Genomic DNA, 14,026 nt, shown 5'->3' with positions numbered 1-14,026 from the left:
AACCACTGCCGCCCCACTTTACCGTAAAATGCTTTACTTACAAGCCCTTAACCTACAGTGCAGTTCAAGAAGAAGAAAATATTTACCAAGTAGACTAAAATAAAAAGTAATAATAAAAAGTAACACAATGAGAATAACAATAACGAGGCTATATACAGGGAGCACCGTTACCAAGTCAGTGTGCGGGGGTACAGGCTAGTTGAGGTAATCTGTACATGAAGGTGGGGGTGTAGTGACTATGCATAGGTAACAAACAACCAGTGAGTAGCAGCAGTGCACAAAAGGGAGGGGGGTGGGGGGTCAATGTAAATTGTCCGGTCGCGATTTTATGAATTGTTCAGCAGTCTTATGGCTTGGGGGTAGAAGCTGTTGAGGAGGCTTTTGGTCCTAGACTTGCAGTGCGGTAGCAGAGAAAACAGTCTACGACTTGAGTGACTGGAGTCTCTGACAATTTTGTGGGCTTTCCTCTGACACCGCCTATTATATAGGTCCTGGATGGCAGGAAGCTTGGCAACAGTGATGTTCTGGGCCGTTCACACTACCCTCTGTAGCACCTTACGGTCAGATGCCAAGCAGTTGCCATAACAGGCGGTGATGCAACCGGTCAGGATGCTCTCGATGGTTGAGCTGTATTACCTTTTGAGGATCTGGGGACCCATGCCAAATCTTTTCAGTCTCCTGAGGGGGGAAATGTTTTGTTGTGCCCTCTTCATGAGTGTCTTGGTTTATACCCACATGGGTGATAAAAAGATGAACTGAGGTCCACACTCCAGTCCAGTTGATGGTGGTAATGCACCTTAAAGTTGGTTGCCAACCGCCATATAAAGTCCAAAGAAGAAAAAGAAGCCTGAAGGAAGGAGAAATGACGAGAAACCAATTTGGTTACCGTTTGGGGCGTCGCGACTGGTTACCTATTTTGATGCGATATTTAACTTCTCTAGGGTAGGGGGCAGTATTTTCACGGCCGGATGAAAAACGTACCCAAATTAAACGGCCTACTACTCGGGCCCAGGAACTAGAATATGCATATTATTATTTGGATAGAAAACACTGAAGTTTCTAAAACTGTTTGAATGATGTCTGTGAGTATAACAGAACTCATATGGCAGGCAAAAACCTGAGAAAAATCTAACCAGGAAGTGAGAATTCTGGTGCTTGTAGTCCTTTCAAGTCATTGCCAATCAAACACACAGTGACTTAGGGTTCATTTTGCACTTCCTAAGGCTTCCACTAGATGTCAACAGTCTTTAGAAAGTTGAGGCTTCTAGAATGAACAGAAAGCGAACAAGAACGTGGGGAAGTTGGTGATCCAGGGAAGGACATCTGTTCATTGGCGCGCATTCACGTGAGGACACTGGAATCGTCCGGTTGGAATATTACTGAAGTTTCACGTTATAAAGGCCCTAAAGATTAATGCTTTACAATGTTTGAACGAACGTAAATATAACTTTTTAAAAAATGTTGTCGTGACATTTTCCGCGCGCTTCCTACACTTGGAGTAGCTAACTGAAAGCGCTAACAACAAGGAGCTATTTGGACATAAATTATGGACTTTATCGAACAAAGCAACATTTATTGTGGACCTGGGATTCCTGGAAGTGCCTTCTGATGAAGATCATCAAAGGTAAGTGAATATTTCTCATGCTATTTAATATTTTAGATGACTCCAAAATGGCGGGTATCTGTATTGCCTAGTGTATTTTTCTGAGTGCAGTACCCCGATTATTGAAAAGTGTGCTTTTCTCTTGAAGCTTTATTGAAATCTGTCACAGCGTTAGCATAAAGGAGATGTTCATCTATAATTCTTTGAATGACAGTTTAATATTTTATCAACGTTTATGACGAGTATTTTTTGTACATTTTTGTGCTGATTCACCGGCAGTATTGGAGGCAAAATATTTTCCTGACGTCACGTGCCAATGTAAAATGGGGTTTATGGATATAAATATGAACTTGATCGAACAAAAAATGCATGTATTGTGTAACATGATGTCCTAGGATTGTCATCTGATGAAGATCGTCAAAGGTTAGTGCTTCATTTAGCTGTGTTTTGGGTATTTGTGATGCATCTAGTTGCTTGGAAAATGGCTGTGTGGTTATTTGTGTCTAAGTACTCTCCCAACATAATCTAATGTTTTGCTTTCGCTGTAAAGCCTTTTTGAAATCGGACAACATGGTTCGATTCAGGAGAAGTGTATCTATAAAATGGTGTAAAATAGTCCTATGTTTGAGAACTTTGAATTATGACATTTTGTGGTTTTGAATTTGGCGCTCTGATTTTTCACTGGCTGTTGAATAGTGTGAACCGTGGGTGGGACGATAGCGTCCCACCTGCCCGAGAGAGGTTAAGTATTATGTGAAATGATTTTTATGTGATATGAAAGTACAGCAATTTATGTTTCTATAAATGTATCGCAATTGAGAATCGATTCACATTTAGGTGGAATATTTGACTATTTTAGCTGCCAGAGCCAGTCTACCTCTGAAAATAACATACAGTCCTTGGACCTTGAGGAGTAACGGGGGCAGCAATCAGCAGTAGAAACAATAACAAAGCGTACTCCCTTCCCGTTTCAGTAAAAAGCTGAGGGATGGGGCTGGAGAAATGTAACCATCCATGATATTAGCATTATATTTTTAACCATGGTTTGAGGATATACAGTGTTTATATTTACTGACAAATAAAAAAGCTTATATTTTGGGTTCTGATGGGGTACGACAGTTGAACTAAGCTCATGAGGCATTTATAAGGGATTTCTTCAAGAAACAATGGGTACATATCATTAATGTATAAGTACGAAAATGGATGTAATAACTACTGATTGTCCCTTTAAGAGAACATATTGGGCTAATCTAATAGGAGATATTGAGGACTACAGTATTTCAGGCATTGTCATTGGATGCATTTCATCAATTGTTAACGTTTTGTTGATGGTCCACTCTTGATGTTCTACACGTTACAGTGAAGCTTCAGCCATTCCTACAGAACAACATTAAAGTGTAGAACCCCTTTACTGCATATTGGTTCAACGACTGCAGAGACGGTACTTACTGGTGTTAAACAGATCTCCAACCTCCTCTTCTTCCTCCAATGTGACAGTCATCTCCCCCTCCTCCTCTTTCACTCCAAAAACTGCATCCTCCTCTTCCTCCTCTTCTTTTACTGTAACATCCTCCTCCTCTTTCACTCTGAACGCGTCTTCCTCTTCTTTCACAGTTACGTCTTTCTCTTCTTCTTTCACGGTAACAGCCTCACCCTCTACTTGTTTTTGTATTGTAACAGCCTCCTCTTCCTCCTCCTCTTTGACGAGAGTTTCTTTCTCCGTCCAGCAGACCTCCTCTTCTTTAGCAGGAGGAAAGTAGCTTAGTGAACTCATGGTCGGGGATGTTAGCTAGCTAGCATTAGCGACTAGCCTAGTTCTAAGCTAACTTAGCAAACCAGCTAGCTGACAAACAACGTAAATATATAATTAAATGGGCCAACAAGTACATACAACAGAAGTGTGTTTAATACACAGCGACTAATATACACCAAAACAGTGTAAAGAGCGTGAATGTTGTAGCTATGTTTGCTAGAAAGCTACCGAGGTGTCTGACTAGCTGTTGTTGTTGAAGGAGCGTCCCGTCCACTAGATTATACGTCACACTGGCAGCATCGCCTGAACCTAAAAGACGCACATCGCCATCTGCTGACTGGAGGGCAACGCAGTGGAGGAACCAAACGTTTATTTTTCATTTATTTCAGAAAAATTTAATATTATATTAAGTCGTTCAAAGATAAGCATGTGTTGATTGATTCGTGTTTAATGAGTGAGAATTTAAAATAAACTTTACACCCACAACATATTTGCATTGAACCATACTTCTGACATGGATCATTTTGCCCTCAGAGGCATGTCTTTTATCATAGCCAAAAATTTATTTTATTCAATTCTTCCAATTTTTCATGACTTTGTCAATCAACTGGTTGTTAATACATCTAAATCATGGTTTAGTGTTTCTGTATCAATATGGACTTTTAACAAATTCAAATCCTTTGGAGTCATTTTGACTCCAGCCAAAAGCATCTTTGATAAATAGGACGTTTAATTCAAATCAAAATCACATTTTATTGGTCACATACATGTGTTTAGCAGATGTTATTGTGGGTGTAGTGAAATGCTTGTGTTTCTAGCTCCGACAGTGCAGTAATATCTAATAAGTAATATCTAACAATTTCACGACATATACCCAAAACACACAAATCTAAGTATTTGAATCTAGGTTTCTCTGTTGACATGATCCATCCCACCAGAGGGTGGAGGGGCTCCTGTATCAGTGGTTTTGACCAGATAAACACCTGCAGACACACAGTATAGTGCCTCCCATGTACTCTCCTAAGATTGGACTCTTCTATACCACGTATCACATGACTGTGTACAAAACTGCAAGGGGTATACAGTGCATTCATTAAGTATTCAGACCCCTTCACTTTTTAAACATTTAGTTACATTACAGCCTTATTCTAAAGTTGAATAATTTTATAATTGAATAATCAATACCCCATAATGACATCACAATAACCCATAATGACAAAACAAAATCATTTTTTAAAAACATTTTTACAAATGTATTTACTTAAGTATTCAGACCCTTTGCTATGAGACTCGAAATTGAGCTCAGATGCATCCTGATTCAATTGATCTTCCTTGAAATGTTTCTACAACTTGATTGGAGTCCACTTGTGGTAAATTCAATTGATTGGACATGATTAGGAAAGGCTCACACCTGTCTATATAAGGTCCCACAGTTGACAGTGCATGTCAGAACAAAAACCAAGCCATGAGGTCAAAGGAATTGTCCATATTGCTCTGAGACAGGATTGTGTCGAGGCACAGATCTGTGGAAGGGTACCAAAAAATGTCTTCAGCATTGAAGGTCCCCAAGAACACAGTGGCCTCCATCATTCTTAAATGGAAGAAGTTTGGAACCACCAAGACTCTTCCTAGAGCCGGCCGCCCGGCCAAACTGAGAAATCGTGGGAGAAGGGTCTTGGTCAGGGAGGTGAACAAGAACCTTATGGTCACTCTGACATAGCTCCAGAGTTCCTCTGTGGAGATGGGAGAACCTTCCAGAAGGACAATCATCTCTGCAGCACTCCAGCAATCAGGCCTTAATGTAGTAATGATTAAATTGTCAAAATTTATTTCAATGGACAATTAAGTGAACTGTTCACTACTGTAAGTTGCTCTGGATAAGAGCGTCTGCTAAATGACTAAAATGTAAAATGTCTTACTCGTACCTCAGCCAGCATTGTGAATGGTTAGGAAATAATATGTCATGTTTTACTCGTACCCCAGCCAGCATTGTGAATGGTTAGGAAATAATATGTCATGTTTTACTCGTACCCCAGCCAGCATTGTGAATGGTTAGGAAATAATAGGTCATGTTTTACTCGTACCTCAGCCAGCATTGTGAATGGTTGGGAAATAATATGTCATGTTTTTGCTCGTACCTCAGCCAGCATTGTGAATGGTTAAGGAATAATATGTTGTGTTTTACTCGTACCTCAGCCAGCATTGTGAATGGTTAGGAAATAATATGTTCCTGTGGCTCAGTTTGTAGAGCATGGTGTGTGCAACGCCAGCATGGTGTGTGCAACGCCAGGGTTGTGGGTTTGATTCCCACGGGGGGCCAGTACAAAAAAAATGCATGAAATGTATGTATTCACTACTGTAAGTCGCTCTGGATAAGAGCGTCTGCTAAATGACTAAAATGTAAAATGTCTTACTCGTACCTCAGCCAGCATTGTGAATGGTTAGGAAATAATATGTCATGTTTTACTCGTACCTCAGCCAGCATTGTGAATGGTGTCTGAGGCGGTGACATACTAGACCATGGCAGTAAATCTAATACTTAGGTGTTTTTAGTCATGCATGAAAGGTCTGGGGTGGTTCTGTGGTTATAAGTTACTGACCTTGGAATACATTTCTGGCCATGCTGGCAGGGTCTGAATCAAACCCAATGTCCACCTGGTACACTGGCAGGGTCTGAATCAAATCCAATGTCCACCTGGTACACTGGCAGGGTCTGAATCAAATCCAATGTCCACCTGGTACACTGACAGGGTCTGAATCAACCCAATGTTAAGGGGAGGGAAGATTGGTCAAGAGGGTGATGATTATTGTTGTTCTACTCCCTGATTGTTATGCAACAACACTGTTTACAAAAGCTTTGTTAAATCAGCACAACAGTTTTCAGCTGTGCTAACATAATTGCAAAAGGGTTTTCTAATAATCAATTAGCCTTTTAAAATGATAAACTTGGATTAGCTAACACAACGTGGCATTGGAACACAGGAGTGATGGTTGCTTATAATGGGCCTCTGTATGCCTATGTAGATATTCCATTAAACAATCAGCTGTTTCCAGCTACAATAGTCATTTACAACATTAACAATGTCTACACTGTGTTTCAGATCAATTTGATGTTATTTTAATGGACCAAAAAAGTGTTTTTCTTTCAAAAACAAGAACATTTCTAAGTGACTCCAACCTTTTGAACGGTAGTGTTAATCATTTTAGAATAAGGCTGTAATGTAACAAAATGTGGAAAAAGTGAAGGGGTCTGAATACTTTCCGAATGCACTGTATTGTTACACCATGTAGCAGCAGTATAGACCTAGTCTGTTCATTATATACATCTACATGATGTATTGTTACACCATGTAGCAGCAGTATAGACCTAGTCTGTTCATTATATATATCTACATGATGTATTGTTACACCATGTAGGAGCAGTATAGACCTACAGTAGCTGGCTACTTATTTATATGTTGTTTGACTGAATGAAACTGCCTTAAATGTGCTGTAGAAAAAAAATATATTCTCACTAATCAATCACCACATTCCTGTCTTTGTATGTCTCAATATAATAGTATTATTTAATTAAATCCATGTAAAATAATCTTTGTCTGAAAATAAAATGTGATCCTCAACTGCGTTTCCCTCCAGTCAGCAGACGGCGATGTGCGTCTTTCAGGCGATGCTGCAGCGTGACGTATAATCTAGTGGACGGTTCTTCATAAACAGCTCGTCAACCACCTCGGTAGCTTGCTAGCCAACATAGCCGAAAGATTCAAGATATTTAGACGCTTTCGGTCTATATTAGCTACTGTGTTTTAGACACACTTCTGTCGTATCTACTTGTTAACCTATTTAATTTAATATTACGTTATTGTTTATTAGTCAGCTATAGTAGCTGGCTGGTTAAGTTAGCATTAGCCTAGTCGCTAATGATAGCTAGCTAGCTAACATCCCCGAACATGAGCTCCCTAAACTACTCCCCTCCTGTTAAAGAAGAGGAGGTCTGCTGGACGGAGAAAGAAGCTCTGGGGCTGAACATTGTCGTGAAAGAGGAGAAGGAAGAGGAGGATGTTACAGTAAAACAACAAGTAGAGGGTGAGGCTGTTACAGGGAAAGAAGAAGAGAAAGACGTTACAGTGAAAGAAGAGGAAGACGCGTTCAGAGTGAAAGAGGAGGAGGATGTTACAGTTAAACAAGAGGAAGAAGAGGAGGATGTAGTGTTTGGAGTGAAGACGGAAGGAGAGATTACTGTCACATTGAAAGATGAAGAGGAGGAGACAGGAGATCTGAGTAACACCAGTAAGTACCGCCTTCAATTAGTTTTTAACTTTGGATATTCGGAGTTGGCTCGTCAATACCTCTTCAACGGAGGGTCCTGGGATGATGACTGATATGTCTAGAATCAGACGACGTAGAGAACAAGCTACCCCTTGTTTTCTCCGTTCCGTTTCCAAAAAGTGACTTAACATACACTACCTTTCAAAAGTTTGGGGTCACTTAGACATTTCCTTGTTTTTGATAGAAAGCTATTTTTTGTTGTCCATTAAAATAACATCAAATTGATCATAAATACAGTGTAGATATTGTTAATGTTGTAAATGACTATTGTACCTGGAAACAGCTGATTTCTAATGGAATATCTACATAGTCGTACAGAGGCCCATTATCAGCAACCATCACTCCTGTGTTCCAATGGCACGTTGTGTTAGCTAATCCAAGTTTATCATTTTAAAAGGCTAATTGATCATTACAAAACCCTTTTGCAATTATGTTAGCACAGCTGAAAACTGTTGTGCTGATTTAAAGAAGCAATAAAACTGGCCTTCTTTAGACTAGTTGAGTATTTGGAGCATCAGCATTTGTGGGTTCGATTACAGGCTGAAAATAGCCAGAAACAAAACTTTCTTCTGGAACTCATCAGTCTATTCTTGTTCTGGGAAATGAAGGCTATTCCATGTGAGAAATTGCCAAGAAACTGTAGATCTCATACAACGCTATGTACTACTCCCTTCACAGAACAGCGCAAACTGGCTCTAACCAGAATAGAAAGAGGAGTGGGAGGCCCTGGTGCACAACTGAGCAAGAGGACAAGTATATTAGTGTCTAGTTTGAGAAAAAGACGCCTCACAAGTCCTCAACTAGCAGCTTCATTAAATAGTACCCGCAAAACACCAGTCTCAATGTCAACAGTGAAGAGGCGACTCCAGGATGCTGGCCTTCTAGGCAGAGTTGCAAAGAATAACCATATCTCAGACTGGCCTATAAAAATAAAAGTTGTGTTCCTATATCAGACCACACTAACACCAGTGTTCCTATATCAGACCACACTAACACCAGTGTTCCTAAATCAGACCACACTAGCACCAGTGTTCCTAAATCAGACCACACTAGCACCAGTGTTCCTAAATCAGACCACACTAGCACCAGTGTTCCTAAATCAGACCACACTAGCACCAGTGTTCCTAAATCAGACAACACTAGCACCAGTGTTCGTTGTTGCCTCAGTTTGCCACTTCGGCTTGTTGTTATTTCATTCTGTTATTTTCTTCTTGTCCCATCGGCCATGGTCATAGGAGCTTATATTAATTAATATTAATGAATCTCCTCTGTTGCAAACCAAATGCTAGGCTAGAATCATGGGGTAATAATGTCTAGATAATTCTTTCTAGTGGACATTAGTTTATAAATTGCCTGGCAGGGCTGTGGGACAGTGGAGATTAGTTTATGAATTGCCTGGCTGGGCTGTGGGATAGTGGTGATTAGTTTATAAATTGCCTGGTTGAGCTGTGGGACAGTGGATGTGTAGGAATGATTCAAATAGAACTGTTAACAGCCATTACCCGGGTAGTATTGTGAATAACTAACAGCTATTAACCAATCAGCATCCAGGATCCAAATGTTGTGTTATAACGAAATATCTAGTCTGAATTAAACCTCAATAGGAAGACTGTTTTATCATATGGTTTCATTCAGGTCTCTGTTTAACTAAATACTTTGTTTGTCTTTGGCAGGAGAGAGACCAGACTTTCCCTTTGACAGACGGAAGAGTCCTTCAGGGGAACTAGACCCAGAGACTCCCAAACCAGTGACACGACATCACTGCTCCCTGTGTGGAAGGAGTTTTACCAAGTTAGGGAACCTAAAAGAGCATGAGAAAAAACACACAGGAGAAAAGCCTTTCCAATGCTCCCAGTGTGGAAAGAGATTTTCACGAACTCATGAACTAATATTACATGAAAGGACACACACAGGGGAAAAACCACACTATTGCTCCCAGTGTGGAAAGAGTTTTGCGCAGTTAGGGAACCTAAAAAAACACAAGAGAGTACACTCTGGAGAGAAGCCTTACCCCTGTTCCCATTGTGGAAAATATTTTAGGCTGTCAGAACACTTAAAATCACATGAGAGGACACACACAGGGGAAAAAACACACACTTGCTCCCAGTGTGGAAAGAGTTTTTCCCATTTAGGGAACCTAAAAAAACATAAGAGAATACACACTGGAGAGAAACCTTACCCCTGTTCCCATTGTGGAAAGAATTTTAGGTTATTACAAAACTTAAAATCACATGAGAGGACACACACAGGGGAAAAACCACACAATTGCATCCAGTGTGGAAAGAGTTTTTCCCATTTAGGGAACCTGAACAAACATAAGAAAATACACTCTGGAGAGAAGCCTTACCCCTGTTCTCGTTGTGGAAAGAATTTTACATTGTCAGAAAGCTTAAAATCACATGAGAGGACACACACAGGGGAAAAACCACACAATTGCTCCCAGTGTGGAAAGAGTTTTTCCCATTCAGCGACCCTGAATCAACATAAGAGAATACACTCTCGAGAGAAGCCTTACCGCTGTTCCCAATGTGGAAAGAATTTTGCATTGTCAGATAACCTGAAGGAGCATGAGAAGACACACACAGGAGAAAAGCCTTACCAATGCTCCCAGTGTGGAAAGACATTTTCAAGAACACCGGACCTTAAGAAGCATGAACGGACACACACAGGAGAAAATCCTTACCACTGCTCCCAGTGTGGAAAGAGTTTTACTGACTTAGATAGCCTGAACATACATAAGATAATACACTCTAAAGAGAAACCGTACCATTGTTCCCAGTGTGGAAAGAGTTTTACTAAGCTAGGGAACCTGAAAAGGCATGTGGACATACACACACAGGGGAGGATAAGCTCCCAGTTTGGAAAGAGTTTTAGTTAGGGAACCTAATTGTGGAAAGACATTTTCCCCGGACAGAGGACCTGAAATCACGTGACAGAATAGACAGGCTGTGTTCTGACTTATGTTTGACTGTTGTTTTATGGCACATTAAATCATATTGTTTATATGAAATTTAACTCAAAAATAGGCCTCTACTTTTGTTTTAGTTTTTAACTCTGGAGACATGATCATGTCTAAAATGTGATTCGTTGAATACAAGTATGAACCCTTATTATTCCGCAGTGTGCTGATTGTAAAAATGATTTGATTAATGCAACATTATCTGAGTAAAACTCTATATAACTATGTTAGTCACTAGTGGACATTCATTATATACATCTACATCTATGTACTTATAGAAACTAGTTATTCTGAATGGATGGCTGGAAGGTACATAACACAACGTATCAGGAGGGGTCTTCTGATTGGGTGAATGGATGTCAGGACAGGTCTTCTGATTGGGTGAATGGATGTCAGGAGAGTTCTTTTGATTGGGTGAATGGATGTCAGGACAAGTCTTCTGATTGGGTGAATGGATGTCAGGACAAGTCTTCTGATTGGGTGAATGGATGTCAGGAGAGGTCTTCTGATTGGGTGAATGGATGTCAGGACAGGTCTTCTGATTGGGTGAATGGATGTCAGGACAGGTCTGGATGGTAGATAACACAACATGTCAGTCAGAACATGACTAGAGGCCTGATTGGGTGAATGGATGGCTGGATGGTAGATAACACAACGTATCAGTCAGAACATCACTAGAGGTCTTCTGATTGGGTGAATGGATGGCTGGATGGTAGATAACACAACATGTCAGTCAGAACATCACTAGAGGTCTTCTGATTGGGTGAATGGATGGCTGGATGGTAGATAACACAACATGTCAGTCAGAACATCACTAGAGGTCTCCTGATTGGGTGAATGGATGGCTGGATGGTAGATAACACAACGTATCAGTCAGAACATCAGGAGAGGTCTTCTGATTGGGTGAATGGATGGCTGGATGGTAGATAACACAACGTATCAGTCAGAACATCACTAGAGGTCTTCTGATTGGGTGAATGGATGGCTGGATGATAGATAACACAACATGTCAGTCAGAACATCAGGAGAGGTCTTCTGATTGGGTGAATGGATGGCTGGATGGTAGATAACACAACGTATCAGTCAGAACATCAGGAGAGGTCTTCTGATTGGGTGAATGGATGGCTGGATGGTAGATAACACAACGTATCAGTCAGAACATCACTAGAGGTCTTCTGATTGGGTGAATGGATGGCTGGATGGTAGATAACACAACGTATCAGTCAGAACATCAGGAGAGGTCTTCTGATTGGGTGAATGGATGGCTGGATGATAGATAACACAACATGTCAGTCAGAACATCAGGAGAGGTCTTCTGATTGGGTGAATGGATGGCTGGATGGTAGATAACACAACGTATCAGTCAGAACATCACTAGAGGTCTTCTGATTGGGTGAATGGATGGCTGGATGGTAGATAACACAACATGTCAGTCAGAACATCAGGAGAGGTCTTCTGATTGGGTGAATGGATGGCTGGATGGTAGATAACACAACATGTCAGTCAGAACATCAGGAGAGGTCTTCTGATTGGGTGAATGGATGGCTGGATGGTAGATAACACAACATGTCAGTCAGAACATCACTAGAGGTCTTCTGATTGGGTGAATGGATGGCTGGATGGTAGATGACACAACATGTCAGTCAGAACATCACTAGAGGTCTTCTGATTGGGTGAATGGATGGCTGGATGGTAGATCACACAACATGTCAGTCAGAACATCACTAGAGGTCTCCTGATTGGGTGAATGGATGGCTGGATGGTAGATAACACAACATGTCAGTCAGAACATCACTAGAGTTCTTCTGATTGGGTGAATGGATGGCTGGATGGTAGATAACACAACATGTCAGTCAGAACATCACTAGAGGTCTCCTGATTGGGTGAATGGATGGCTGGATGGTAGATAACACAACATGTCAGTCAGAACATCAGGAGAGGTCTTCTGATTGGTGGGTTTTGAGAGCCTTTAACCTTTTTATTTAAATTAGTTTGCTTCTTTAGTCTTTTTAGTTTTCAATAGGCTTTGGCTATTACAGCGAACACCTGGTAAAGAGGAGGTTACCATCTCTGATCACCTCAGTAGTGCTGTAGTGTCCATCTTTCTGGTAAAGAGGAGGTTACCATCTCTGATCACCTCAGTAGTGCTGTAGTTTCCATCTTTCTGGTAAAGAGGAGGTTACCATCTCTGATCACCTCAGTAGTGCTGTAGTGTCCACCTATATGGTAAAGAGGAGGTCACCATCTCTGATCACCTCAGTAGTACTGTAGTGTCCACCTATCTGGTAAAGAGGAGGTTACCATCTCTGATCACCTCAGTAGTGCTGTAGTGTCCATCTTTCTGGTAAAGAGGACCTTACCATCTCTGATCACCTCAGTAGTACTGTAGTGTCCATCTATCTGGTAAAGAGGAGGTTACCATCTCTGATCCACCTCAGTAGTGCTGTAGTGTCCATCTTTCTGGTAAAGAGGAGGTTACCATCTCTGATCACCTCAGTAGTACTGTAGTGTCCATCTTTCTGGTAAAGAGGAGGTTACCATCTCTGATCCACCTCAGTAGTACTGTAGTGTCCATCTATCTGGTAAAGAGGAGGTTACCATCTCTGATCACCTCAGTAGTACTGTAGTGTCCACCTATCTGGTAAAGAGGAGGTTACCATCTCTGATCCACCTCAGTAGTACTGTAGTGTCCATCTATCTGGTAAAGAGGAGGTTACCATCTCTGATCCACCTCAGTAGTACTGTAGTGTCCACCTATCTGGTAAAGAGGAGGTTACCATCTCTGATCCACCTCAGTAGTACTGTAGTGTCCATCTTTCTGGTAAAGAGGAGGTTACCATCTCTGATCACCTCAGTAGTACTGTAGTGTCCATCTTTCTGGTAAAGAGGAGATTACCATCTCTGATCACCTCAGTAGTACTGTAGTGTCCATCTTTCTGGTAAAGAGGAGGTTACCATCTCTGATCACCTCAGTAGTACTGTAGTGTCCATCTATCTGGTAAAGAGGAGGTTACCATCTCTGATCACCTCAGTAGTACTGTAGTGTCCATCTTTCTGGTAAAGAGGAGGTTACCATCTCTGATCTACCTCAGTAGTGCTGTAGTGTCCATCTTTCTGGTAAAGAGGAGGTTACCATCTCTGATCACCTCAGTAGTACTGTAGTGTCCATCTATCTGGTAAAGAGGAACTTACCATCTCTGATCACCTCAGTAGTACTGTAGTGTCCATCTTTCTGGTAAAGAGGAGGTTACCATCTCTGATCACCTCAGTAGTACTGTAGTGTCCACCTATCTGGTAAAGAGGAGGTTACCATCTCTGATCACCTCAGTAGTACTGTAGTGTCCATCTTTCTGGTAAAGAGGAGGTTACCATCTCTGATCCACCT

The 14,026-nt window shown here is 41.1% G+C and overlaps 1 protein-coding gene across 1 annotated transcript; it reads left to right on the top strand.

Moving 5' to 3' along the window:
- The first annotated feature begins 618 nt into the window (after window positions 1–618).
- LOC115149566 (zinc finger protein OZF-like) lies at window positions 619–10,871 on the top strand. Its single transcript, XM_029692523.1, has 3 exons — window positions 619–629; window positions 7,627–7,643; window positions 9,356–10,871. The coding sequence occupies exons 1-3, from the start codon at window positions 619–621 to the stop codon at window positions 10,558–10,560; spliced, it is 1,233 nt and encodes a 410-aa protein (XP_029548383.1). The 3' UTR covers window positions 10,561–10,871.
- The last annotated feature ends 3,155 nt before the right edge of the window (window positions 10,872–14,026 follow it).

This window comes from Salmo trutta, chromosome 15, assembly GCF_901001165.1.
Source record: "Salmo trutta chromosome 15, fSalTru1.1, whole genome shotgun sequence".
NCBI classification, from domain to species: domain Eukaryota; kingdom Metazoa; phylum Chordata; class Actinopteri; order Salmoniformes; family Salmonidae; genus Salmo; species Salmo trutta.
The sequence above is the reverse complement of the archived record's forward strand: the minus strand, read 5'-3'. Positions and strand labels throughout refer to the sequence as shown.